At 34.8% G+C, this 27255-nt stretch overlaps 4 protein-coding genes across 5 annotated transcripts; 2 read left to right on the top strand and 2 right to left on the bottom strand.

The window, feature by feature from the left end:
- Positions 1–573: 573 nt before the first annotated feature.
- Positions 574–8551, bottom strand: LOC114354486 (pickpocket protein 28). 2 transcript variants are annotated; one of them, XM_028306887.1, is made up of 14 exons: positions 8501–8551; positions 7069–7251; positions 6850–6979; positions 6505–6623; positions 5839–5947; positions 5034–5185; positions 4421–4553; positions 3747–3839; positions 3525–3664; positions 3288–3418; positions 3149–3208; positions 2828–3041; positions 2309–2482; positions 574–1235 (listed from the first exon to the last, which is right to left on the bottom strand). In XM_028306887.1, the coding sequence occupies exons 3-14, from the start codon at positions 6961–6963 to the stop codon at positions 1148–1150; spliced, it is 1527 nt and encodes a 508-aa protein (XP_028162688.1). In that variant the 5' UTR covers positions 6964–6979; positions 7069–7251; positions 8501–8551; the 3' UTR covers positions 574–1147. The 2 variants fall into 2 exon arrangements, with proteins under 2 accessions (XP_028162688.1, XP_028162687.1); XM_028306886.1 differs by lacking the exon at positions 8501–8551 and adding an exon at positions 7325–7548.
- Positions 8552–8698: 147 nt separating this feature from the next.
- Swip-1 (EF-hand domain-containing protein D2 homolog Swip-1) lies at positions 8699–20517 on the top strand. The gene is made up of 3 exons (XM_028306890.1): positions 8699–9057; positions 18128–18292; positions 19203–20517. The coding sequence occupies exons 1-3, from the start codon at positions 8888–8890 to the stop codon at positions 19453–19455; spliced, it is 588 nt and encodes a 195-aa protein (XP_028162691.1). The 5' UTR covers positions 8699–8887; the 3' UTR covers positions 19456–20517.
- A 364-nt stretch (positions 20518–20881) lies between these two features.
- On the bottom strand, positions 20882–21945 carry LOC114354489 (uncharacterized). Its single transcript, XM_028306891.1, has 3 exons — positions 21701–21945; positions 21450–21519; positions 20882–21296 (listed from the first exon to the last, which is right to left on the bottom strand). The coding sequence occupies exons 1-3, from the start codon at positions 21787–21789 to the stop codon at positions 21126–21128; spliced, it is 330 nt and encodes a 109-aa protein (XP_028162692.1). The 5' UTR covers positions 21790–21945; the 3' UTR covers positions 20882–21125.
- Positions 21946–25025: 3080 nt separating this feature from the next.
- LOC114354509 (DNA-binding protein RFXANK) lies at positions 25026–27012 on the top strand. The gene is made up of 5 exons (XM_028306922.1): positions 25026–25326; positions 25432–25624; positions 25955–26084; positions 26390–26537; positions 26642–27012. The coding sequence occupies exons 1-5, from the start codon at positions 25101–25103 to the stop codon at positions 26689–26691; spliced, it is 747 nt and encodes a 248-aa protein (XP_028162723.1). The 5' UTR covers positions 25026–25100; the 3' UTR covers positions 26692–27012.
- The last annotated feature ends 243 nt before the right edge of the window (positions 27013–27255 follow it).

Below are 27255 nucleotides of genomic sequence, written 5' to 3'. Positions count from 1 at the left end.
TAGGTAAGTTTTTTGATATTTTTTTCAACATGAACGAGCCCCCCGATCCTTCGGGGGGTTTCGTCCCTCCGCCAGCCAGTTTTGTTACTGTATCGTCTGAAAAGGAAAATGAATCGGCTAATATGGATACTGATAGTTCTATTAGTTCTTTACAAGCGGCTGTTTCTGAGCATTCCCCTAAAATTTCTGCAAAAAGGCGCCGAAAGCATTCCCGCCATCTTAAAACTTCAGTTGTTGGTTTACCCAAAAAAGACCTCACGAATACCTCGGCTGTATCAACCCCTGCTCAAACTCCAATTAGTGATTCCACTAAAACTAATACAAACCCTGTGATTGCATCTGCTGTACCGGCCTCAACTCACACTCCTATTGGCCGCCAAATGTATAAAAATACTGATTCTGCACCTTATGTAGTCCATGTACAAAAGATAGTTACCTCACCTGACTCTGGAACCACACTGCACCCTGTTATTTTCGGAAAACTCCTGCAAAGATATTCATTCCATAACATTATTAAAGGCAGTTTAAAAAAAATTGGAAAAAAAAAAAAAAAAAAAAAAAAAAAAACGTTGTCTACACTGCACTGGGGACAGTGGGAATATTATATCGACGCCATAGGGCTTTCGTCGCACCATAAATTGATAAGATATCAAGAAAAACTTTATTCAACATAAAAGTTGCTTGATTACTTATGGTGATTAAAGTAGGCTATACGAACATTTAGTTTAAAATCACATAAACAGATGTTTCATAACATTACTTATATGAGCATGAGATAATAAATAAACAATTTGCTAGTATTATGTAATTATTTTAATATTTCTTATAATTAAGTATGTAATATCTACTGACCTCTCTTAACTAAAATTTCAATCTACCTACTTTCCTTTCATTATTTATAATTATGTATTAGATAGAGTTAGAATTTACATAATTAGGTACTTAAGCGAAAAATTTATAAAAGACAAAAATGCCCATGCTTTCCGTTCAACTACGAAAAATAAAGCGTTTAGTAGGTATTCTAATTTTTTTTACATAAATTTAACAGGTACATGAGTGTGTTTAAAGGTTTACATAATCATAATCAAACGTTCATGATTTCTCAACAAAAAAATATCGTTATCCAAAGATTTCTTAGGTTGGTGCACTAATCAACTTGTAGTTTCGTTTGCTTATTTAGGACGATGTCTGCACGTAGTTTTTCATTATGTCGGCGCCAAATTGCACAAAGAATTCTGTAAATACAAGAAAACTAAGAGACTGCATGTTTCTTCACAGGAATAACAAAAATGACAGGGTTTAAGGATTTACCACACTGGATGTGTTCTGCGGGCAGAGCCGTCAGGTCAAAGTGAACGCAGCCAGCATCACGTAACTAAGTACTACCCGTTCGCGCTAAGTTTGTCGGTCCGTGGAATGCGCGTCTCCTCCCCTAACCGCGATTAAATGCGTAGTTAGTGATTAATTGAACGCAATTAATGTGTCTTATTTTACGCAAATACACAATTTTTATCAATAGTAATAAATAAAAAACATTTTAAATATAGTTTGATAAAGTTATAGACGTTCCCCTTCGAGTGACGTCATATCACCAGCGGCAAACTTAAAATAGTAGGTACAACAACATTGTTAGTCGGGACAGAACGCATCCAGGGTGGCAAAATTGGTCTATTCCACTTTGATCACCTGGCTTTGATGACCCAGGTGATCAAAGTCCACTTCCAGCGACAAATTAGTGTCCTTTGATCACCCACGGATATGTGCCCTGGGTGATCAAAGTGGACTCCAGTTAAATTATTATTTTAGTGTCCTTTGATCACCTACATACAAATCACACCTCATCTGAATAGACACGGTAAGTACTTACTAACATTTTCTTAATATAGACAATTTTTTTAACAGTTTTTACAGTTTAAATTTTTTTTTATATTTTAAAGCGTTACTTACCTAAACAATGTTTGTCCGTACATTAAGTATAAGAGGAGGTGTGATTTGTATGTAGGTGATCAAAGGACACTAAAATAATAATTTAACTGGAGTCCACTTTGATCACCCAGTGCATCATATCCGTGGGTGATCAAAGGACACAAAATTGTCGCTGGAAGTGGACTTTGATCACCTGGGTCATCAAAGCCAGGTGATCAAAGTGGAATAGACCGCAAAATTAGGTATAGGCATAAGGTTTACTTACGTATCACTTATATTATTATCGTTAATCAGGGGGCGTAGTGTGAGTTTACATCAAACGTATTCGTATACAGATACTTAAATGGTAATCTCAGTAAGAAGAGCACATTTTGTAACTTACCGAAGCGTAAAGAAGTAAAGAATTTCTACGACGCTTAGTATGGAGAATCCCATGAACAGGCCTAGCAGACCACCGCAATTAGCGAGGAAGTCAGTCGGTCCGAACAGTTCAGACCTCCGAGATGTCATGAACTGGGGCTCTTTGAAGAATACGTTCACACGAGCGCGTAACAGACTGTGGAAAAAAGTAAGTAAGTAGTAGTAAGTACCTTCTTATCAACTAAAAATATTATTAATATTATATTAGTGAAGATTAGTGATAATAACAGATTGAGCGAAAAATAGCTCACAAGTCACAACGCGTTGTGGTCTCTCACAGATAAACATCCACATTGCGAAATTCGTTTTATGGACTTATGGCTTTAATAAAAACGCCCACGACGCGTGTGGTAATCATAGAAAGACCACAACGAAATTCGTGACAGTTGAGCTATGTATAGGTATACCTACTACCAATATTATAGCATTCGATCTTAAAGAATAAAACCAAACGAATAATGAGTACATAGGTATTCCTTACTCTTCATCATCTTCACTAAATGGGACTAATCCGGCTTTGGAGACTTTTCTCCAGTCAAAATCCGCCTGTGAGGTTTCCGAATTATACTCGATAGAGGTACACGCGGGAAGGCAATGACATTGAGCAGCCAACTGTCGAGCCCCTTGGATGGTCTTGTTTCCTTCGGCTTCTTCAATATGGAGCCCCTCTTTTATATTGCTCACCACTAGTTCAACTGAAATTTTAAATTTTATTTTTTACAAAATAAGTCGTAAGAAACGACCTAGAAAGACGTGGAGATATCAATGGTATGATGTTTATCAATGCTATTTAGGTACTCACTTTGAGCATTCGTTACACATGCCATTTTTCCAACATTGCATACTGGAATATCCGCAGAACCTGTAAAATACAGAGTAAAATATAAAAAAAATTGAAAGTTTATTTAAAATAGCAATTAGTATTTAATGTAAATACTTACGGAGCATACCGACGTGTACACAACCACACATTGCATTTGTAAAGTTGGTCAAGCATTCCATTTCACAGTTGGATTGAGTGTAGATTTTGAAATATCTGAGGTATCGCTCATATGGGAAATAACATTGACGCCTGTGTTTTATAACAAACAATTAAAATTATTTTAGAACAGTAAACATATTGATAGTTTTAAACTTGATGAACACGGTGCTTTAAGTACATTTGTAAAATATCTTACCTTTCTGGACTATATGGTTTTAGCCCGTCTGAAGTAGTCATCATATTGGGTTTTATGGCAACAACTATTTCTTGTGCTAAAGGAGAACGAAAATATTGCTGCGATAGACGCGGCAACTCTGCAGGATTGTGTAGAAGAATCTGAACAGATAATATTTTCAAATTACACAAATATTGAAATTAGGAATATTACTTTGAAAGGAACATTATATTCTTAGCTTACCTTGAAACCTTGTACAGGTCCCTTACAGAGGTAATCTAGATCAAATTTTTTTGATTCCATTACAAAAGAAATACCGGATTTCGCGCCAAATCCCTAAAAGTAATAAGCAAGTAAGCATGACAAATTCAGGTAGAGTTTACTAATACAACAATTTAACACGAGTGATTTGGCAATCAAAAATGATAATAATATTAATAACATTAATAATTAACCCCGCAGAGCAATATTTGGGTAGCTGTGGTGAGTAGAGAAATCAAGAGACCTTCATTTGCCTTCATCTTCCCCTTGCCAGAGTTCCCCAAGAGTCTGCCTTTTCATGAACTAAAAGTAGTATAGGTAATATACCTACATCATGTTGGATGACAGAGCATGGAATCGTTGCTCTGTGTGTTGGAAATAGCTGTCTAGACTAGATCCAGCTTGCCTGCCACTATCATATTTCATGATTATATTTTGCACTTAAAACTTTACGTGTTGGATTGGATCTCTCTATAGGTAAGTAGGCCTACTTATCAGGACCGAACCACTTTTGACCCGGTGAGCTCTAATAAGTAAAAAAAATTGTTCACAAGAGGCTTACTTACAACACAACAACTTAACATTATTTTTAGGTAACTAAGTAGTAGGTAATTGGGAACTGGAGTATGGTGATTTTAATTCATAAACGGACTTACTGTTGCTCTGAAAGGATAAGTGTTTATAGGTGCCTCAGGGTTATAACCTGATTCTAAATTCCAGGTGTGTTTAGGATCATAGTTCTCTATAGATTTTGGATTTAGCTCAAGATATGGATATTCTCTATGTAAGCTGAAAAAAAAATCGTACAAATTATTCACATGATTAATATGAAAAAGAAACTTAAGGCGGCTTAAACGGGACTATTCCCACCTCTCGTTCCCACCACTGCAACTCCTGTGTAGCCAGGATCTACAGCTTGACCGCCACAAAAACCCAACCAATGAAGGTCAAGTTTGTCCCGGGGGAAAGTTAAACTGTCATTGGACCCGCAACGAAATTAATCAGAAGAACATAGGAGGAGTTCGAAATTAAGGTTCGACTTCCCTCCATTGCAAAGCGGATGACAGGTGACAAACAAAGGTTTAAAACCTTTAAGAAAAGATTAACTTAAGGCGGCTTAGCACTAGTTTAGATTTTTGTATCACAATGGAAAATCTCAACAAGTACCTAATTAGGTACTCTGTGAATGAAAAGTAGAAGTAACAACAAAGCAATATTTATCTATGTTGTTACTTTATTATCGTAACATTTAGTTAGGTATCTACTTACTTTTCAACTCTAAAAAGATCTTCAGCTGGTAACATATTGAACGTGTAACAAAGGCCTTCTTCAGTCAGAATAGGCGAGAACATAGATGAACATTTGCCAGTATTGTCTTGCCATTTACACATAGAAAATGTTTCGGTTAAGTTAGGTGACACCTTAAATTGAGAATTTATTATAAAATAGAACCCTAATATAAAATCGTATAGTAGGTAATAGTGTTTCATAAACAACCAATACACCATAGCCAAAGGCTGCTCAACCTTTTGAAGGACTCTTCAGAAAGTGGTCCGACTGGGCCAAATGGTGGATTCAGTCGACAGGTCACTTACATTTCCTATTTCAGTTAATTTAGAACAAGCGCAATAAAAACTCAATTCAAACCTACTTGCGTGGGCCAATTTAAAATTCTTTCGCCTGGGCCTGAGGTTGAGCAGCCTTGCCATCCTACTTCCTACCAAGTAATACCTATTATAAAATGGCATAATAATGCGATACTAAGTAGGTACCTATTATAAAAAGTTTGGATGTCTGGATGTTTGTAACTCTCACGCAAAAAGTAAAAACTTTACAGTATTAATTAATGTTTATAACCTAGAATAACATATATACGCTAAAATTTATGACGATCTGTGAGAAACTAATTTTCACGCGGGTGAAGGCGCGGGCAAAAGCTAGTATCGTAATAAAAGTGAACGATATTTAATTTTATTCGTGCTCCGTGTCCGGGTAGGCATAGCACATTTTCGGCCGGTGAGCGCCTGGTCTCAAAAATTAAACATAACTCAATAAAAAAAACTCTCAGACTTACCGATTTAATATTTTCGACTGTTGCAGTACCATTTTTTGATACTATTCTTCCCTCCACGGGGGACAAATGGGCGTCACAAACTAAACATACGTCTTCAAATAAATGAATTCTGAAAAACAATTGATAAAGGTCTTAATTATTTTTCCGTTATTGTTTTAAATTAGTTAAAAAATTTAGAGTATACTCGTATTAGGTACCTATTTACTTGTACTGGTACTGGTGCGGTTTCCATTTAGATAGCAAAAGTTCATAAAACTACCAATAGATGGCGCTATGCTTACTTAGCTCGCGCAAGTAAAGTATTCGGCGGGTCCTTTTATAGTAACATCGTTTTGTATGAAACTTGATTATCATGGGAACAATATGCCGTTGTTTGCAAGATTGGCTTTTATTTAGCAAAGCGACCTAGCATTTCCTCGACTGGACATGGAGTGTCGTGGGTACACAGTAATATTTTCTAGTTTTTTTTTAAATGCTGTAGGTACATGGTTTGGGCTGGTTATTGGTAAGCAAATAAAGCTGGATATCTACCTAATATTATGCTGACCACGCGGTGCTTGACAGGTCATTAATTATGTATGAAAGTTAATATCAGCGTGACAGACACTTGACGAGCCGACTGATAGGACCTTACCGATTCGGAAAAAAAATAACGGAGGAACTTACTCGTTTTCTGTAATGTTGCCGTGGTTCGCGGCTCGATACAAATGAAAGTATTTAGTGTAATTGAACGTAGTCTGCTTGGCCTTTGTTTCTAAACACATAGTCACTGCTGGATACGGTATCTATCAGAAAAAGCCATAATAATATTATGATTAAGTAGTGCGTAATGTGTCAGCTAATCAGGTCAATATAACTGTGTCCGTGTAGACTCTAGGCATTACCATTACGAACAGTAAAGCAGTAGGTTTTAGGACGAGCAGTTTTAGTGTATAAAAGGTAAATAAAATTATCAAATCTATTTAAAAAACAAAAGATAAAAAAATTGTCTACAGCAGACTGGCACTGTACCTGCCAGACTGGAGTGGTGGTCTCGGCAAAGGTTACGATGACAGGAGTGTCGTTCCATTTTGTATAAACTTTAAATATTTGTAAGGCGCAAAGCACCACACAAGAAATGAACATAAACGTCCAGAACAGCCTATAAAAAATATTATGGTTATGAAGGTAATTTATAATTTCTGGTTCATTATTTTCAAGATAAGTGTGCATAAATATAAATAGACTCACTTTTCCAGAAGTGTCCGTTCCTTTTCCCCAATATACTTGAGTCCATGGAGATTAGAATTTTCCGAATAGTCCTTCAAAGTTTTTTTAATTATTCCAGACTTCTTGCTTTTTATTTTCTTTAGGCTTTCATCATCATCACAGTGATTCTTCTTTGAACCATTGGGTATATCACCGCTTGCCGATCTACAATTATTATTACAATGAATTTAGTTATCAATTAAAAAATAAGGATGAAACACAAGCTTGCTTTGTTAACCTGGAGTGACGCCTCATGATGCGAGTAAGCAATACTTGCAACTGAGACCAAGTCCCGTAGACTTCTGTGAAATGTAGGCTTGGCGACAAATGGAGTAATTTACCATTAACTCCCCCAAGAGACATTACCATCAATTATGAAATTGCGTAGGAGTTCAACATATTATGGCACTATTATTAAAATGCAAATGTAACTTTTATTTGTTAAGTAAGTAGGCCTAACATACGAGTATCTATCCATAGAAAATAACATGACTTATTAAACTAATTGTTTTCTTCAGACATAAGTATCGTCAATGTTTCGTTTCTATAGGATTACTTACTTATGCCTGTGCTTTGCATCATGAATGAGTGATACATAGTTGTCTTTGATAAGTTAAGTAAATTATTAATATTTTAAGTAAAAAAAATGCGATGTTGATTATCATGGCGAATTATTTCGTGTAAAAAATACTTACACCTAAAAAAAAAGAATTGAATTAATAATTTAAATGCAATAATTCATGTTTATTTTATTTTATGTGGTCTTATTATTAGCCTAGGCCTAGGGCCTAGGTAGGTCATAAGTTTAGACTTATGGGATATCGACTGAAACACGCTGTAGCACTTAAATACATGTATACAGGAGGTCACCATGTAAAGGCTTGGCCAAAACATTGAAGCCACATTTAATTAAAAAATAATGGCTAATTTCAATTATTTAGCCTTAATGTGTCTATCAATCATCCAATAAACAATTTCCCATGAGCATAGTAGGCATGAGCATAATATTATATTTTGTGGCATGGGGTAGTAAGTGGTGAATCATTTAAAAAATTACCTACCTACATGCTTAATAATTATGTCGTCAAATGAGTTAGCAACAATTAACGGTAAGTAAATTGATTACTTACTCAAGAAGGAAAGACCATTAACAATATTTGTAATATTATTACGATTGCTTATGCGCGTTAAAATTTAACCCTTAATAAGGCAGAGGGAATATTATGGTGACCACAACCACCACTTAATTATTTTGAACTTTATTCCCTATGCTTAAAGTCCAAAAGCAATGAAAATTTTTGACTAGCTCGACCTTTGAAGAGCTCATTAAATCGTTATAATTAAAATCGTAATAAAAAATAAAATTGTCGTATTATTATTATCTCTGATTAAATGGTCTCAACTCTCAACCAACCTGTGCTCTCGCCATTTTAATTAAGTTTATGTAACTAGGTGATCCATAATCATTATCCAAACTTAGACTTGCTATTCGAACTACCTAGTTATTTGCTGGGTTATCAAATAGTCATGCAACGATTGCGGCTAGATAGCCGGTGGATGCCGGTGTGCGCGGCACGTATTTGCGTCGATCCGCGCCGAGACCCCCGCGTCCGCGACTTGATTACGCGAGGGAGCGCGGCGCGAGTGAGAAGGCACTGACTGGCCCGGCGCGGCGTCTGCGGACCGGCCAAACCACCAGTATCCTAAAGGTCGTTGGCGGGGCACAACCTCACGCGGTATCGAACGCCGTCTTGCAAAAAAAAAACATTTACCGACCTTTTTTGGCGCGCAAATTATAAGAATGTCCGCCACGGAAGAACTAAGTGGAATTCTCACAAGGAGGCAGGAGATCAATGATAAACTCGAAGAGGGGCTCGAAGTTAAACCTAAATATAAATTTGTTAACGTTTATACGGAATTTCACGAGTTCTCCAGGAAGGAAATAAAACAATACGAGGAGACCTTTAACAAGTAAGTGTAGAGTTATTATGTATTATATTTTAAATAATATTAACCTGGGTAGGTACCTATTTAATGTCTATCAACATACCTACTACAAATTTTTGTACCTGTAATATAGTTTTGAATAGGTAGATTATTTCGTGACTTTGAAATTGTTTTAACCTTGTCACCTACTACGGCTCCAAATCGTTTAAATGCTAGTTTATTTTATGTGATGATAAGAAATATCAACATGCGGCTAAGATACAAAACTGATAGATAGGGCTACTGAAGTAGAAATAAAGGTGATAGTGTTCACAACCTATGTAATGTTGAATAGGTATTTATCAAAACCAAACGGATAATTTCAAGCATTCTATTTAGTATATTAGTAAGATATTTCATTAATAAGTGACATGTAAATTGCTAAAAATCTTAACCCTTTGACCCATGCATGTAACGTTACCTAATTAATATGTTTGCAATAGTGAAAGCGGGTATAAAAAATTACCTAATTCACTCCGAATTGTAATGAAGTTATAACATACTAGACGCAATTTATTAGGTGAAATGACATCGCATCGTCGTGGGAGACAAAAATGAATAGCGTCACGGCATGCTATGAATAACTTAAACTTTCCTGAGCATAATGCGAAGTTATAACAAAATTCACACGACACAAATGAGTTCTTTGTACTTGAGATTTCATAATAAATCCTTAGGTATTTTTGAAAAGCTAACTGTTATAAAAAAGCAATCATAACGAATTTGAAATCAATGTTATGACTTTTTTTTCACTTCAAAATGAAAGTGTTATGTTATTAATTATATTTCAAATATGTTTGTAATATGTATGCAGTTATTTATAATCAAACAAATAAAACATCAACAAAAATACATACATAAAAGTCGATACATTGTTATTCTGAACTAAATAAACAACTCTGTGGTATCAACAACACAGTAGATAGGTATGATGATGATGTAGTTTCATTCAATGATTGGATCAATTGCTTGCTATTATGATTTATCTACTGTGCTATTATTAAACAAACCAATGCTAGTTCAGTGAATTGTAACATTGTATCCTATGTAAAAAGGAGAGATAGGTGCCTAATCGATGATGTTGGCGATTTTTGTCATTGTTTCCTATCTCCCACAATATAAACAATTAGATTTTGTAAAATACTCATTAATTGGAAATAAACTTGAGACTTCGATCATGCATGATTCATTAATGATGTAGAATCCGTCCTCGTATGATAAAAATACAAACGGTTTTATTATTTGTTTAAAAGTGTTAAATGAGGAAATTTATAACATTACCACTATGGATTGTCACACTTAAGTTTCAATGATTCATCTTCTTTACAACAAACTTCTAGGTAAGTACAGAAGTTTGGGCGTGTTAAATATGCGTCAGTGTTGTTGACTAGCTGCCTACCTTTTACATAAACAGAGAAGGCGTTAATTAATATTAGATGTGTTGTATTAGTTTGTAACGTAGTAGATAAATCAGATCAATGTCAGTTTGCTTCCGTTATGGTACATTGTACTTATTTATTTAGAAGGATGATTGGAGAAATAATAATTTGAGAACCCATCAACCAACAAGGTCGAAATTGGTGCATAAGTGATTGAATAATGAGTCACGAATCAAAATGCATCTGAGAGGAAGTCCGGTGTTGAGTGCAGCGACAAAATCAATGTTGGGTCACGCACTCCGTTCGTCTGGCCGAGCCGAGCTCAGCCCACATTGTTTTGTATGATAAAAAAAAACTGACATGTTGTTCTCTCATATTCTTAGTTGAATTCTAATAAAGGGGTACGTTACGTACCCTATAATAATATTATATTATGTATATTATGTAACTAGCTGAAAATGCATTTCGTCAAAAAATCGCGCTTACAATTTTTATTTGAAATTAGGTCAATAGAAATATTTGTCAACTATCAATGAAGTAGATTTCCTTGAATGAATTGATTACTAAGAATGCTAATAAACTTCTAGTATGGTATTATAGGTGACGACAGCCAGTTTGAATCACTCATTCATTGAAGCACCTGTTACTTTACACGAGGTTCGTCATCGTAATCTCGTTTCCTTCCCTTGTAGTTTGATTTTATATTAATTTTAAGGTGACTCACTCACTAATCACTGTAAAAGTAAAGTGATTAGTGAGTCTTCCTAAAGGAAAGATTACTTGAGTTACTTATATTTGAAACAGTAGATTTCATAACTACAAACTGATTTTAACAAAAGTAGGGCAAAATAGGCTGTATCTATGACCTGCATCCGTATCCGTAGGTATATAATGTCCTAAATAACGTTTTTATTTTCTGCTTCTTAGTGTACTTTTTTGGAATCGTTTAGTATAGGTACAGTCGGATATTTTTTTGGAAATTTTTTGTTAAGATGAAAATAAATTTCGAGAAAATTAAGGGTTAAGTCTTTTCATGATAATGTAATCATTTTGGTTCATTAGGTAACAGTGCAGTAAGTAATAACCTCTTCTTCTTATTTTGAAATTCATTCGCTCAAGATGAATAATTTTAAGTGTGTGTTTAATGACTATTTTTTAATATTTTTTAAGCGAGCTTCACACGGAATCCTCAACCACAGAGGACCTGGCTATCTAAAATGTATATTATACTATTCTTCTAGTACCTACGCCAATTTGCCATACTTAGGCAAGTAGTAGCAATGAAAGAGTTCCGACAACTCCGACAAGGTCTATTGTAATAAGTGTCGTTATAGCAATTGTAAAATATGCTGTTGGTTGAGTGAGACGTCTTGCCGGGTTCTATTGTTGTGATAATGAAATTTCAGACGGAGAGCAAAGAATACCACACAGGTTAAACACTGAAACACATTTTAAGGCTGTAATTGTAACGGACGAAAAACATTTACGAGTTGGCAAAGTTGATTTGTAGATTGTGTCTGGTGGGTAATTTTGAAAGCAGTTTGGTAATACCCGGTATAATTTTGCAATACTGACCAATGGAATTAATTACATCCATTTCGCAAAGGATGTGCGGTTTAAAGGTAGCATATACGAGTACGGCAATTAAACGAAGCTTCCACTGTGTTGTAATGTGAACGTTCTCATAAACTTTATCTTCAGTATTAAATATCGTCATTTAATATAGCTCGCGCTCGGCTGAGTTTTACGAGACAAATCATAAGACAAATAGATACTCAGTTAAAAGGAGTTAGCATGACACGGTCGATGGCACATCAAGTTAATCGAAGATATTGTTGACTTTTGCAAAACTAATGTACTAAAATCAAAGCTAATGACCGCGTACTATAAACAGCAAAAATAATATAGGCAGCTGCTGCTGGTTGTGTGGTCTGTGGCTGCTGGTTGTGTGGTCTGTGGCTGCTGACCATTGTGGGTGATTGCTACGCAGCTACGGGCTACGAGCGTACTTGAAAAGGAGGAAGATCTTATGACATTTTCATGATGATTTTAAATGTAGACAACCGACAGCAACGTTGTGTCAAATGTTTAAAGATTAAGCGCACTCACACGCAGTTCCTTGAATTTTTATAACAGTCATAATTTTTGGGATCGGTTCTCCCACTGAGTTTGGTTTATTTTGGTCACTTATATTTTTGTGTACACTTTAGGATGCATAAACTGTTTATAGTTTCGAATTCAAGATAACGTGCAAGTTTTGGGTAAGGCACTCAAATAAATTGTGCTTGTAACCTTGTAGTCAATCAATGTAATCTTAATCCCTTGCGATTTTTATAGTTATGTAAGCGTTTGACTTGAATAGTTGTTACTGTAATAATATGAATTATTTAGGCACTAGTGTTTATTTATTTATTTATTTTTGGGAAACATACAGTTACAATATAATTTAACTTAGGTGTTGTTGAGTGTCATGCCTGTATCGCGTGTATATTTCACCACGTTAAGTGCAAACTATTTAACAAGCGTAGACACATTTTTATTAGCACTCTTCCTTCTGTTGTAATTAATTTATCAAATGTTTCAGCAGTTTAATGTTCCCACGAATGTTAATACATTACATTACGCACTTGGAATGCTATTAACGTCATTAGATAGTCCGTTTAATTTATTTCAACGCGTTAGACATCGGGTTTATTAAACAGTTAATACCTATTGGTAAAACTTAAACGTGAAGATTGAAATTGTTCTTGTTGGAATAACAAAATAAAGAATAACAATAACAATTTGACTCTACGTGTAAGCGAAATAAATAGATGTGTTAAGTACCGGTTTCGTAGCCTCATAAGTTTCTGCCATACTCGTGTTAGTCTCATGGTCATCATACCTTCTACTAATAGTGTTATCGATCATAATTTGAGTTAGCCGACTAGTAAAACATAATGCTTACTGTCGCAAACTGAAGACAATTCGTGAAAAACATGAAATATTTGGCAAAGCCTGATTGTATCTCTCCCTTACGTCACGGGCATTAGCCATTTAATTTTTGATTGTAATTTCCTATCTACCAATAGACTAAACTAAAACTGCTTCAGACCTAGCTAGGTAACTTGCACTTGTCTTGTGTGAATAGAATCCTTATAATAAAAAAATAATTATAAAAGTCAAATTTTGAGAGAGGATGGTGTAAGCTTTGTTTGTTACTTTTTCACGCCACTGAACCGATTTAGATAAAAGGTGTAATAAGTTTTTATCTCGGTTTTAGAATTATGATAATATGAAGAACATATTGGAGAAGGCATATTTTAATGACTTGAATGATTAAAAATTTAAAATATCAATCAGGTGGATCAACCAACCGGACTCTACTGTTCACATCGCTTTTGCCATCGACTGTACGTGTTCAGTTAACTGGCTTACCTTGCCTCACCTTGACGAGACTAGTTTCTAGACAATGCAATTTGTATTCACTCCGTTCGCCGACATTTGACATGTTTCTGTTGTGTTAGTTAAGTATCTTGCAGAAACTGTATCTAGCGTGACCTTTCGTGGTAGATAATGATAAAAAAAACATTCGCATGATGTCGTTGGTAGGTGGACTGTTGTTTTCGCGTGGAATAATGTCACAAGTTTCTTTATTCATGTGTTAATTTATATTTAAGTAGGTAACTAGGTACAAGGCTGTACAAAAAAAATAAAAAGTAAAATGATAAAGATTAACCCATAAATGTGACGTCTTACTGGGGTTAGTTTATCACTGTTATCATAGTAACTAGGTAGGCGTACGTAATTAGGCGGCGGCGTAGTGTCATTAAGAGTTGTTTGTAGATATGAACAGGTACGAGTATGTGGTTGGCTTATAAATAAACCTACGAATCATGTTACATGTTTGCAAAAGTGTTTACATTGTAACCTACGAAACAATGAGCAAGTGCGCGAATGCTACCAAAAACAACAAGGTAGACCTAGGCTCTCATAATTAGTGTCGCTATAATAATTACATAGGTAGGAGGCACCTACCTACCTACCAACCAGAGCGATTCGGTTCTTGCACACGTTCTATCTAGCAAGCTTAGTTATGTAGACACCTGCACATTTNATCTTCCCGACACAATACGACACAAATGTTTACTTTATGCTGACGACACGACTATATTAATTAAAGCAGATAAAACTTATGATCTTGAAACTGAAATAAACAACACAATAAAAACATTGATGACATGGTTAGATAGTAATAATATGAAAATAAATATTGACAAAACAAATAGGATACATTTTAAGACAACTCAATCGAGAGACATTAAATTAAATATCCATTATCAAAATAAATCTATCAATGAGGTCGAAACAACTAAATTTCTAGGTGTAATTCTCGACAAACACTGCACTTGGAAACCACATATCGATAATGTGTGCAATAAACTAGACAGATTTGTATTTGTATTAAAAAGATTAAAATACGTTTCAAACAATGAAGCAATGATGTCGGCATATTACGGTTATGTCTCCTCTATACTAAATTATGGAATTATTCTCTGGGGGAACTCTGTTGATTCCGAAAAAGTATTTAAAATACAAAAAAAATGCATGCGTGCGATGTGTGGGGCAGGCTATAGAGATAGTTGTAAGCCACTCTTCAAAAAATTAAAAATATTGCCATTGCCATGTTTATATATCAAGGAATTATGCCTATTTGTAAAAAAACATCCTGATAATTTTAAGACGCATGAACAGGTATTAGAAAAGACTACTCGCCACAAGAACAGATTGTATTTGCCCAAAATTAATTTAACGTTATATAAAAGAAATGTATTTTGTATGGCTATAAGAGTTTTCAATAAACTGCCAGCTTATATACAGGGAGCTTCTATGCCTGAATTTAGAAATGTATTGCACAAGTGGCTGCTCGATAAATGTTTCTACTCTGTAAATGAGTTTTTTTAGAATTAAATAATTGTGAAATTTTATGTATTAATATTGGTTGTGTGTTATTTTATGTAATTGACATTTAATTGTAATGATTAGTATAATTGGATTGTTGACATTGTTATGATTTTATCAAATGACTTTTCATGAGATTATTAATATTTTGACATGTTCTCCTAATTAACTTTCACATGCCAGTCATGGCAAGGTACACTGTAACGAAATTGATTATTTACAAACATCTAATGGACGTGTATTTCTGTGAATAAATGAATAAAAGAATAGAAAAATAACGGTTTCCGATAATAATAGAGCATTGGTGTAACTTTTCCCAAAATAAAGTTTCAGATGTCTGCCTACTAAGTATACACCTACCAAAGCACATTTCTAATAATCCCTACTTAATGTGGTAGGAGTTACAAGTCAGCAAGACCAGTATATTTAAACAACCCAACCAGTAGCGGACTGTATGACTGGATTATCTAATTAAGTAATTATTAGCCGATATGAAATAATGAGGTTGGTATGTGCTTAATTTCAATTAACTAATTAACAACTATAGTGCCATTGTTGCATGCTATATAAAAATGCAGAATTAACAATTAGTAGCGTAGTAGCTGTTAAATTATTGCCTGAGCGAAAGTTATTAGAGTACCTACCTATAGGCACAATATAGGTTTAATTAACATTCATAGTAGGTAGTACGAAACTAGGTAGGACAATGGCACATTCATAACGCGTAACGGGCAACCAACGGACCTTCTTTCTTTTATGAACGGGTAGCGTAGGTATTGTCGTTGTGGTAATGTGAAAACTTGCCACTATTCAGTAGTGGTGACTCAACCTTGCAATCTAGTCTAGTTTTAGCTACTTGTTTCGTAAGAACCTAAGTCAAACGGTCCACTTGCAGTTTTAAAATAAAAATAAAAGTTACTTTGTTCCATCAACATTTCGCCTTACGAGGGCTGCACTAAAAGTATCGGGAATGGAATATTTCCACTGTTCCAGTCATATTAAAATCTATTTAATTGCAAACTCCAGGGTTTTAAAAATCGTATACCATTTATTTATTTAAAAAAAGATTCTCGGTCGTATCACAAGGTCTTGTCAAACTTGTTTAGTCGTTGAGAAAATGGAATTGACTCGAGAAAATTCAAGAGCGATGATTTATTATGACTTTTGAAGTGGTTTAACACAAAAACAGTGTGTTGACCGGATGATTTCTGCATTTGGTAATGAAGCCCCATCCAAAACCACAATTTATCGCTGGTTTCCTGAATTTCAACGTGGACGTGTCAAGCTCAGTGATGATCCCCGTCAAGGTCGTCCAAAAACTGCAGTCACCTAAGAAAACGTTGATGCTGTGCGTAAGCTGATTGAAGAAGATCGACATGTGATATACCGCGAAATTCAGGCAACTTTAGACATTGGCATGAGTCAAATACAAATAATCTTGCATGAACAATTAGGTGTAAAAAAGTTGTTTTCCCGATGGATACCGCATTCGCTCTGTGAAGAGCAAAAAGCAGCTCGCGTTACTTGGTGCGTCAGAACTCTCGGGAGATTACATGCAGGATCCTCAAATGCTGTATACAACATCGTATCAGGTGACGAATCATGGATATACGCGTACGAACCCGAAACAAAAAACCAGTCACGAGTTTGGGTGTTCGAAAATGAATTAAAGCCAACAAAAATTGTTCGTTCACGGAGTGTTGCAAAAAAAATGGTGGCCACGTTTGTCTCCAAAACCGGCCATGTTGCGACTATTCCTCTTGGGGGACAAAGAACGGTTAATGCAGATTAGTATGCTAGCATTTGTTTGCCACAGGTCGTTTCTGAACTCCGTAAAGAGAACTGCAACCGCCGCATCATCCTCCATCACGACAATGCGAGTTCTCACACCGCGCACTGAACAAAGGAGTTTTTAGAGCAAGAAAACATAGAATTATTAGTCCATCCGCCGTACAGCCTCGACCTAAGCCCTAATGATTTCTATACTTTCCCTTAAATAAAGAATAAATTGCGTGGTCAGAGATTTTCATCACCTGAAGAAGCTGTGGAAGCCTACAAAACGGCCATTTTGGAGACCCAAACTTCCGAATGCAATGGTTGCTTCAATGATTGGTTTCGTGTATGGAAAAATGTGTCAATATTCGCGGAGAATACTTTAAAAAGCAATAAATACATTTTTAAATAGTAATGTTGTTTCACTTCCTTGATTCCCGAAATTTTCAGTGCCGCCCTCGTACTACTAATGTAGATTGTAGAGTCGAAGGCAAATCAATTATCAAAGTTTATTTTTGTAGCATCATGATCATGATGTTGATGACACACATCCCTATTTTAATAAAATGAGATGTTAAATTGATTATTTTAATTAGCAAGAGGCAAAATAAACGCCTCGCGTAAAATTCAGTTTGCTATTTTAACCGAAATTATGTAGGATAAGGAAAAGCAAACCATGTGAGGAAACCATTGAGTCATGCTTGAAACCCATTACATATTTATTATCAAATGTCCAGCATCATACATAACAAGCAAGTGGCAAGGGGAAGGATAATTCTATTTAGAATATCATGTAACGTGCTTGAGTCTCACTCATAGATGCGCCAAGTAATAAAGTACCTACGTAGGTACGAGACCCCACGAGAAACGAATATCTGTGAACATTGCACTCTCCTATCCGAGCCACTGTGGTTCTGATGATGGACTGCTTGATATTGACCTATGTCCATTTTCCTTTCCAGATTCGACGAGGGTCGCGATGGGTTCCTCGACTTGACCGAGGTGAAGCGCATGATGGAGCGCCTGGGAGCCCCGCAGACCCACCTTGGTCTAAAGGCAATGATTTCGGAAGTTGACGAGGATGGCGATAACAAAATCAGCTTCAGAGAATTCTTACTTATTTATAGGTTAGTATAATAGTAAGTACACTACGTCCGATCCGATCCGGAACCGTCAGAATAAGAAAAGTCTAGTGAGAAAATATCATACAAATAATTCTACGACACATTAATTTGCATATAAGTTCCAATTAACGCAATGTTCTTTTATAGTTCTTGCCGAGCTAGCGTCATCAAGACGATATAATTTTAAAGACGAATCGACGACAAGTCTATCCATGAAAACAAATTATGATGATGTGAAATTTATTCCTACCACAAAAAACAAATTGCTCAAGTTCTTATCCTTCTGCGTCATAGAACTCATGAATAACAAATCGTTGTGGTTTTCAATTGGACTATTCTTGTTTGTCGGTTTACAGGGTCATTTGTAAATTCTTATGTACCGGAAAATATTATAACGTTTCCAACTATGAAGGAAGTAAAGTTCAGTTTAATTGTAGAAAATATTTAACTCTAGATATTATCGCGTTTGCCCTAATTAGAAAAGGCATAAAAAATATTACGTCGTTCGTTTACAGACACAAATAGTGTCTACGTCTGCGCAGGGAGTGGTGGGTTCGATTTCATATTGATTAAGTAAATGAAAAACAAAGGTTAAGTGCGAGTCAGACTCGCGCACTGGGGGTTCAGTACCATTGCTCCCTCATTCATCTTCATCTCTACATTGGATCTGTCTCCTCTTACTTATCTATAACATGAATACAGACTTCCCCACACTAGGTGCGAATAAATTGCTTTATCATAATTCTGGGATTTTTAGGTCAGATGAGTTTAGATTCCCTTGCGAGTTTAGACAGAAAAACAGACATGTATGGCTTGTAGGTCCGATACAAAATACAAAAGCGAGTCAACGCGCCGACGATCAACATTAAAGAAACATACAATTAAGTATATTATTAAATTCGTTAATTTTCAGAAAAGCGAGAGCCGGAGAGCTCGAGTCAGATTCCGGCCTGGAAGCACTTGCCAGACTAACTGAAATCAACGTGGATCAAGTAGGAGTGAACGGCGCAAAGAACTTCTTCGAAGCCAAAATCGAGGAGCTCGCGAAATCCAACAAGTTCCATAACGAGATCATACAAGAGCAGGAGGAAAAGCGTCGCGAAGCCGAGGAGAAAGCCCTTCGAAGGAAGATGTTCAAAGAAAAGGCGGCTCTATTTCAACACTGATAGAGAGCAAAGTTAAGAAGTTGTTTGTATATTCTAGTCTATAAGCTGTTACCATGGCTTAGGGAAGATCACAATAAACGTACTACTATTATGCTAAGGTCATCAATAAGCATTTCTTGTAATGTGATTGTTATGTTATGCTGGAAGTTTATGATATGTATCATTTTTGGGATACTTACTTATGTGGTAGTCATGCAAAGTTTTATTTATATTTAGGTAAGTACAGTCGCTACCAAGTGAACCTGTCACAAAATGACGAATTTCGATAATGATTTTCAATTTAGTCTTTACCATGAAGGTTCCAATTTTATTTAGATATTGACATTTTTATAGAAACAAGTCTACCAATATAAACAATATTACTTCAAATTACGAAAAAATAGAAAAAAACCTCATTACACCCCCATTTGCATTATTGTTTAAGCAAATTAAAGTTAGCAAAACCAACAAGCCTTATAATTTAAGTTTGGCTATTGAGGACACCTACTAAAAAGATAGTTTGAGACGATAGCATAGCTTAGTAAATACTCGTAGTATGCATGGAATCTTGGAGTAGTTAGGTGATATAATTTTGCATCAAAAATGCATGCAGAGTGCATGCTGGTGACTGTACTAATATTCTGTATCTTATAGGAAATGAAGCAATTGAATTTAAGGACTATGTTAAAAATAATATTGCTATTGATATTGTTAAATACAATTGTTTAATTAAAATCTTAAATTATATATATTTACAAGGTACCTAATATTATAAGGCAATATAAGTTATTGTTAATTATCACAAATAATGGGCCATAAATGAAATTGTAGGTCTAATCTAGTTAATTGATGTTATTAACAATGTTGCTTATGTGTAACTTACCTAACTCACTTGTTAATATTGTTAAAGTAATGATTTCTTTGTGTTGAGAAATGATAAATTAAAAACCATGTTACAGAAACAATACTTTTCCTTTTAAATGATATATTTTACCAACTTTGCATTGCTTTTGAACAAATGAAGTTTTAGAGTGATGATAAAGAATTATGTGTACTATGCCAATTAATTAGGTAATATTAACATTATACAAAGTAATATATATAAATGCATGTTGCCTTCTGAAATTGTTTAGTAATACTTTACAATTGTCTTTTATGTGATGTTAAATATTAGTCATAAGTGTATTTGGAATAAAAGTTTTATGTACAAAATAGCAATTATTTATTCATTCAATTATTCATAATACATGACATATTATAATATAGTACATCTAAGTATTTTGTTTTGATTGATTTAATAAAATAATATTAAAACAAGATGCAAGAGTAGGTGTAACATTGGATTTCTTATTTTTTATTTCAAGTAGGTACTACTATGTTATATCATGCTGAGACATCTTTCTTTGAAAATAACCTTTTTAGTCTTTTCTAAAAATGCATCTTGGGCAGTCTTTTCTAAAAATGCATCTAGTTTAGTTATTAGTCCAAGATTTATAACTAAACTAACCAAAACTTGACATTAAATAAATTATTATTATTACAAAGCACATTTTCATAAGTTGCTACCTACTTTATAACTAAATAGGGGCTCATGGTAACCTCGTCTTTACTGCACTTGAATACAATCTTTTGGGGATTACATGGATATGCCTTCATACATATTTCAATTCAATAAACAATAGTGTTGGCATTTATTGACTATCATCCATGTCAGACGCATTTCGGAATGAATCATGTTGTTCATATGAAACATTTTGCATTGTGTGATTTATATTTAAGTCAATATTCTTTCTTTGTACCCTTGGTAAATTGGTTGTATCAATTTGTTGCATGTTGGCGAGTGTAGATAATAAAGAAGCATTCTGGAACAGAATACATAGTAACTATTTGATTGAGAATTCAATGAATAGTGTTTGTGTTGTGATGTTGATATTAAAAATCATATTCGCCCTATTGCTTAATAACTAAGTTTGCACAACAAAGACTGAAATTGAACAATCAATAACAAATATTACCTGAATGATCTGTGCTTCTAATTCACCCCCGCTGCTAGTCAATTGTTTGATTTGTTGCAATTCCATGGAACTGGAACAGAACATATTAATACTATAAATATAATTTCGTAAAAAAACAACAGCACAGAGCTGGACTGGAGTGGAAGTATTTTGTCAGTCTCAAGACTATGTCATTAGCTGATAGGCTACTATTTTATAGGCTTATTGACAATATTAGCAAACAATTTATTAGGCATACAAAATAAACAAACATTTGTCGTAATAGTTGATTAGATGTAGTCAACTCATTCTGTAAATCTTGCTGCAGCTGTTGAAGAGTTACTTGACCCGCTACAGACATAATTATTTAATTGATAGAAGGTGTACAATATTCTAAACGCTTAAGGAATACGATTATTATTTTATTGTATCTGAAAAAGGGAAAATGATTTAATTTACACCACTGTTTTCAAGTTGCAAGTTTCAACTCTTTGGCAGTTGACTCTTTAATCTGTGTTGGCCATTTGAAAACTTTTGACATTGACAATTATTTTTATAGTGTTGGCGATAATGAAATGAAAAATCATTGACGTTTAAGCTATGGACAGGGCCCCGGCCCCGATTACGCTAATTTTTAACGTCTCCAATACATACGCGCTTCTTCTCCAGTTGCGCTCCGTTTTTCATTCCAACTGAGGTGCAAATAAAAAATAATTAAACAATCATTATAACCTATGGATTTGTCAAATCAAAACAGCTGATGCTCGTTCGTCATCCGGGCACTGCTGTTGCGTTTTTATCCACTGCTTCGTACGTAACACGTTTCACTGCAACAACTTAAATCGACCGGGTTGTTATACGTTTTAGGAAAGTAGGAAAGGAACATGGCCGTAAAATAGGTAGTCAGTCAGCTGACAAATATTTCGAGTAAACCAAAATGTTTATTATCTGATTGCCTTCTTAGAAAATCTAACCAAAATTCCTCTATGATTGCCTAATAATATTGCGCTCATGTTTCTTTCCCAAATCGTGTTCTTACCAAGCACGTTTATTTTATAGGTATGCCCGGTCCATACTATACACATACGTCAATGGTCATTTTAGCTTTGTTGTCTGTCCCTTCTTTCTTCCTAGCTGTCAGTCTGTCTCAGGGTGAAGAAACTTCCATACAACGGTCATCAAAGTGAAACTTGCTTCCAAACAGCGACATCGGTGAATAAATTCAAATACTTTTTAACTACCCTAAAACGCTCTAGATGTCGCTGCTCCTGTTTCCTTCATATTTTCATTTTTTTCTTAATTAAAATATATTTGAGAATATTGTTAATTACAATGTGAAAACTTTTTTTAAATGAAATTAATTTGTTTTAATTTAAAACTGAACATTGACATTTTTGTTATAATTTACATAATAGAGTAGTAGAAATTACTATTTAACATATGGCAACTTTGTTTTTCCTCCAAAATGGCCGGTGTTGTTTTTGTTAGGTTGAATTGAATGCATTATTGTTTTCTTCAGTGTTGCCAGAAGGTTACTTTTGTAACCTTTTAGGTTACTTTTGAACTGCAGTGGTTACTTTTAGGTTACACTAATCAAAATCAAAATCAAAATCAAAAATATTTATTCAGTTTAGACCACAAGTGGCACTTATGAACGTCAATAGAAAATAATAAAAAAAGAAAAAGGTAGCCCTTATGGGGCACTTTACATGTCTCCTTATCTTTTGGGCCCTACCAGCGCTTCGAGACAAACATATGGCAAGTGCTGAGAAGAAACGCCGGAACAAACTCAGTCACCACTTATTGCCAGGAATTATCTAACGGTAAGAATAGTCAAATTTAAGTACATCAAATATGTGCAGACTGAACTGACCACGCATCCTTGTCATCAATATAGTCTCGAACCTTGTAGTACCCTTTGGACATAAGGGTATTTTTTATATGTATCTTAAATTTGTTTATTGGCAATTCGACAAGGTTGTGTGGTATTTTGTTAAATATGGTAATACATTTCCCCAAGAATGAATTACCTATCTTATGCAACCTAAATGATGGAACAGCAAGTTTATTCTTATGTCTCGTGTTAAATGAGTGGACGTCACTTTAGACCACAAGTGGCACTTATGAACGTCAATAGAAAATAATAAAAAAAGAAAAAGGTAGCCCTTATGGGGCACTTTACATGTCTCCTTATCTTTTGGGCCCTACCAGCGCTTCGAGACAAACATATGGCAAGTGCTGAGAAGAAACGCCGGAACAAACTCAGTCACCACTTATTGCCAGGAATTATCTAACGGTAAGAATAGTCAAATTTAAGTACATCAAATATGTGCAGACTGAACTGACCACGCATCCTTGTCATCAATATAGTCTCGAACCTTGTAGTACCCTTTGGACATAAGGGTATTTTTTATATGTATCTTAAATTTGTTTATTGGCAATTCGACAAGGTTGTGTGGTATTTTGTTAAATATGGTAATACATTTCCCCAAGAATGAATTACCTATCTTAAAGTAATAAAGTAATAAAGTAATAAAGTAATAAAGTAATAAAGTCTTTATGCAACCTAAATGATGGAACAGCAAGTTTATTCTTATGTCTCGTGTTAAATGAGTGGACGTCACTTTTCTGTGAATCAATGAAAAGGTTACTTTTAGGTGATTTTTCAGAAATTGTAGAATTAACTTTACAGGTTATTCAGTAAAAAATATTAATAGTGACAATTTAAAAATTATGTCATAAAGTGCATTTAAACTTGAATTTGATTTATTATTAGTTAAAAATACGACTGGTCACTTTTCGAATTTAGATGATCAATTGTATTCATTTTCCATCCATGAACAACCTCTTACACAATCATCACTCCGCACCCCCCCCCCGTATGAAAGTTACTTTTTATTCAAAAAGGTTACTTTTTTTTATATTTCTGGTAATTTCTGACTAGACCCGACTGGCAACACTGGTTTTCTTAGCCATCGTTTATGAGTTCTGTGGCCCTATTAAAGTATTGAAGAGTCGAGTCAAATTCAAGTTCATTCCTTCGTACCTGCTGCTGTTCTGGTTCATCGGAGTTTTGTTCGTTCCTTCGTGAATCGCGAAGAAACTTTCTGTTATGTTCACAAGTGATCTGAGTTTTCTCAATGTGCTGTGTTCTGTGTTTAGTGTTGAAAACTTTGCGAAAAGACGCTTTTGGTGTATAATATTATGTGTTCATAAATAAAGTAAAATTATTAAATTCAAAAGTTTTTGTTTACTTATTTGCATTTCCATGTGCAATGTAGAATTTTTCCAAATACATTGTTTTGAAAATACGTACACCATAAAGATAAATATTTTCAAAATAATGGATTTGAAAAAATTCTACATTGTACATCATAAAAACAATAATTCTTTGAAGGTTTTGAGGGCCTATGTGTGCGTGAACTGTGTGTATGTGTGCGTGGACTTTATGTATGTATGTGTGCGTGTACTATGTATGTATGTGAGCGTTACGTACGTAGGTTAAGTACAGAGAATTTAACACCAGGCTATCAATTAGTAGGCTCAAAAATTTGACAGAGAGGGTTCTCTATTTCCTATGTATTACTTTTCTCTATGGTCTGTCTCGTTGATTGAACGAAAGAAAAACAACAAGAAAAGGAAAACTGAGGAAAACTCAAAACGGGAAAGAAAATGGAGGAGTCCGTTTCTGTCAAACACGAAGAGAAAAATATTGATATAAAGCAGGAGAATTGGGATAGTTACAAATATGAATTTGATTCGGGAAGTCAAGATAGTAGTAAAAGTGGCAGTGGGGGCTATCAGAGATGGGCTCCGAATTTAAACGGTGTGCGTAAAAGTGCATTTACGCCTTACTACAAATCTGTTCAGTGCACCGCTTTGACTAATTTACAGAGAGGTAAGTAATTGTAGATTGAATGATAGCTATTGCGATGTGTTATTGATTACTACTGGCTGCCTTCGGTGGATTTCCATTGAGTAATTATCAAGGTCGCACTCGTAGGTAACACGCAGGCGCGCGTCCCCGAGCTGCCCCAGCCAGATTGTAGCTTACACGCGAAGGCTGGCCGAGGAGAAATAACTCGTGACGACTTGAAACTGGAGCAGTATGTCGATATCACCGACGAACATGGGCTCACTGCTTTACACTGGGCAGCGAGCTATGGACAGTTAAACAGTTGCCAGGATCTTGTGTGGTAAGAACTCTTCACTTCCTTTGTTCCTTTGTGTCAACTTAAGGGTGGATCTAGGTATTTCCATCCTTATTGACAAACTTTATCACTGCCCTAGGTCTTGTTGTTTAACCTCTGGACAATTACTCATGTCTGGCTGTTTATCTCAGTAAGAAAACATTTTACATGTTTAGTTATTATCAAACTCTTATTTTTAGCTTAAGATGTATGTACCTATGTGTGGGCTGATTGATAAAATTTGTTAAGCATCAGTTTATATTTGTTTCATAACATTTGGTAGTAGGTTTGTAGTCACTAATAATATTGTAGTCAATATGTATTGGTATTGTTCAGGAGTGGTGCCAACGTTAACGTGCGGGGGCCTGAAGGGGAGACTGCACTCCACTTGGCTGCCGCAGGCGGGCACCATGAAATTGTCAAGTTTCTTTTGAATGAAGGGGCAGATGCTGACATACAAGATGATGTAAGTTACAGATTAGTCATTAACTTGTACCTACCTTGAATCAATTTATCATGTTCATGAATTTTGTTTCCATGATTAGGGTAGGTTTCTGTATAAGTTTATAATAATAAATAAATAATGGATCCCTGCTAATGATCAGTTTACTGTGTAATCTGTCAAGGCAATTTTATCTTGAATTTTTTTTGAAAATTTCTGACATTTTGTATTTGGTGATCTAATGAGATTGAGGATCATTCAAAATTTACAAATCATAAAATGTAATTTATTCAGCCTTTACTCACAGACCTGATATTTCTTTCTTTCAGTCTGGTAGCACTGCACTGATGTATGCTGCCGCTGCAGATTTTCCCTACACTTGCAATGAGCTTCTCGTCAGAGGAGCTGATCTCACCCTCACAAATGACTATGACCAGGATGCTTACACTTTGACTACCACTAATAATTGTAAATTGGGTAAGTTATGCTATCACAAACTTAAGGAAATAATATTGTTCATGTTTGGGGTTTCTTGGTAAATTGTATAGGTATTTAAAATGTTAATATTTTTATTGTTCCAGCCCAAACTGTGATAGAGAATTTCTTGATCGGCTGCTTAAGCAAAATGTGAAGAAAATCTTACTGCTCATATTATGTTGCTTTGGACAACCATTACTGAAACCAGCAGATTAATTGCGTTCAGCAGATTTAAAGAAAATACAGGGATTTAGTTTATAATATATTAAATATAATATTTTTAAGTTCACTATACAAACATTGTGATGACATAAATATGACTCAAATACAGACAATATCAAGTGATATTTTCTTATTATTACAAACCCTACACCATTCAATCTGATATAAATATTTTTTATGTCAATTGTCAACAATTATTTTGGTAAACTTAAAATATATCAACAGAAATAAATGCTTATCATTAGTAGAAATGCCATAAGTAGATTATATCAGTTCAGGTATAAAAAATATATAAAAATAATTTTAACATAATTTCATTAATGTCGAGCACTATAAAAATTTTAACCAACTTCAAATAGTAGTAGTAGTAGTAGTTACAATACTTGTGCAAGGTACATAACGTTGAAATCTCAGCTCATATTGCTAGAACAGGAGTTAGGGTGGCCAATCTGGCCTACAAGTGTGAAAATAGCTCACCAATTGGCCCTCAATTGAA

The sequence above is a fragment of the Ostrinia furnacalis genome, unplaced genomic scaffold, assembly GCF_004193835.3.
Source record: "Ostrinia furnacalis isolate ACB-3 unplaced genomic scaffold, ASM419383v2 OfSCF2054, whole genome shotgun sequence".
In the NCBI taxonomy this organism is placed as follows: domain Eukaryota; kingdom Metazoa; phylum Arthropoda; class Insecta; order Lepidoptera; family Crambidae; genus Ostrinia; species Ostrinia furnacalis.
This window is presented reverse-complemented; position numbering and strand designations above follow the sequence as displayed.

Excerpts from the sequence above, each read along its gene's own strand:
- LOC114354486 (XM_028306886.1), bottom strand. The coding sequence starts at position 7,455 with ATGGTAATGTCTCTTGGGGGAGTTAATGGTAAATTACTCCATTTGTCG. Across the intron at positions 6,624-6,849 it reads CCACCACTCCAGTCTGGCAG|ATACCGTATCCAGCAGTGAC; the intron begins GTACAGTGCCAG and ends TTTTTCTGATAG. Across the intron at positions 5,186-5,838 it reads CAGTCGAAAATATTAAATCG|GTGTCACCTAACTTAACCGA; the intron begins GTAAGTCTGAGA and ends TCTCAATTTAAG.
- Swip-1 (XM_028306890.1), top strand. The coding sequence starts at position 8,888 with ATGTCCGCCACGGAAGAACTAAGTGGAATTCTCACAAGGAGGCAGGAG. Across the intron at positions 9,058-18,127 it reads TACGAGGAGACCTTTAACAA|ATTCGACGAGGGTCGCGATG; the intron begins GTAAGTGTAGAG and ends TTTCCTTTCCAG. Across the intron at positions 18,293-19,202 it reads GAATTCTTACTTATTTATAG|AAAAGCGAGAGCCGGAGAGC; the intron begins GTTAGTATAATA and ends GTTAATTTTCAG.
- LOC114354489 (XM_028306891.1), bottom strand. The coding sequence starts at position 21,789 with ATGTCTGTAGCGGGTCAAGTAACTCTTCAACAGCTGCAGCAAGATTTA. Across the intron at positions 21,520-21,700 it reads AATCAACTATTACGACAAAT|TTCCATGGAATTGCAACAAA; the intron begins GTTTGTTTATTT and ends GTTCTGTTCCAG. Across the intron at positions 21,297-21,449 it reads TAGAAGCACAGATCATTCAG|AATGCTTCTTTATTATCTAC; the intron begins GTAATATTTGTT and ends ATTCTGTTCCAG.
- LOC114354509 (XM_028306922.1), top strand. The coding sequence starts at position 25,101 with ATGGAGGAGTCCGTTTCTGTCAAACACGAAGAGAAAAATATTGATATA. Across the intron at positions 25,327-25,431 it reads TTTGACTAATTTACAGAGAG|GTAACACGCAGGCGCGCGTC; the intron begins GTAAGTAATTGT and ends TCGCACTCGTAG. Across the intron at positions 26,538-26,641 it reads CACTAATAATTGTAAATTGG|CCCAAACTGTGATAGAGAAT; the intron begins GTAAGTTATGCT and ends TTATTGTTCCAG.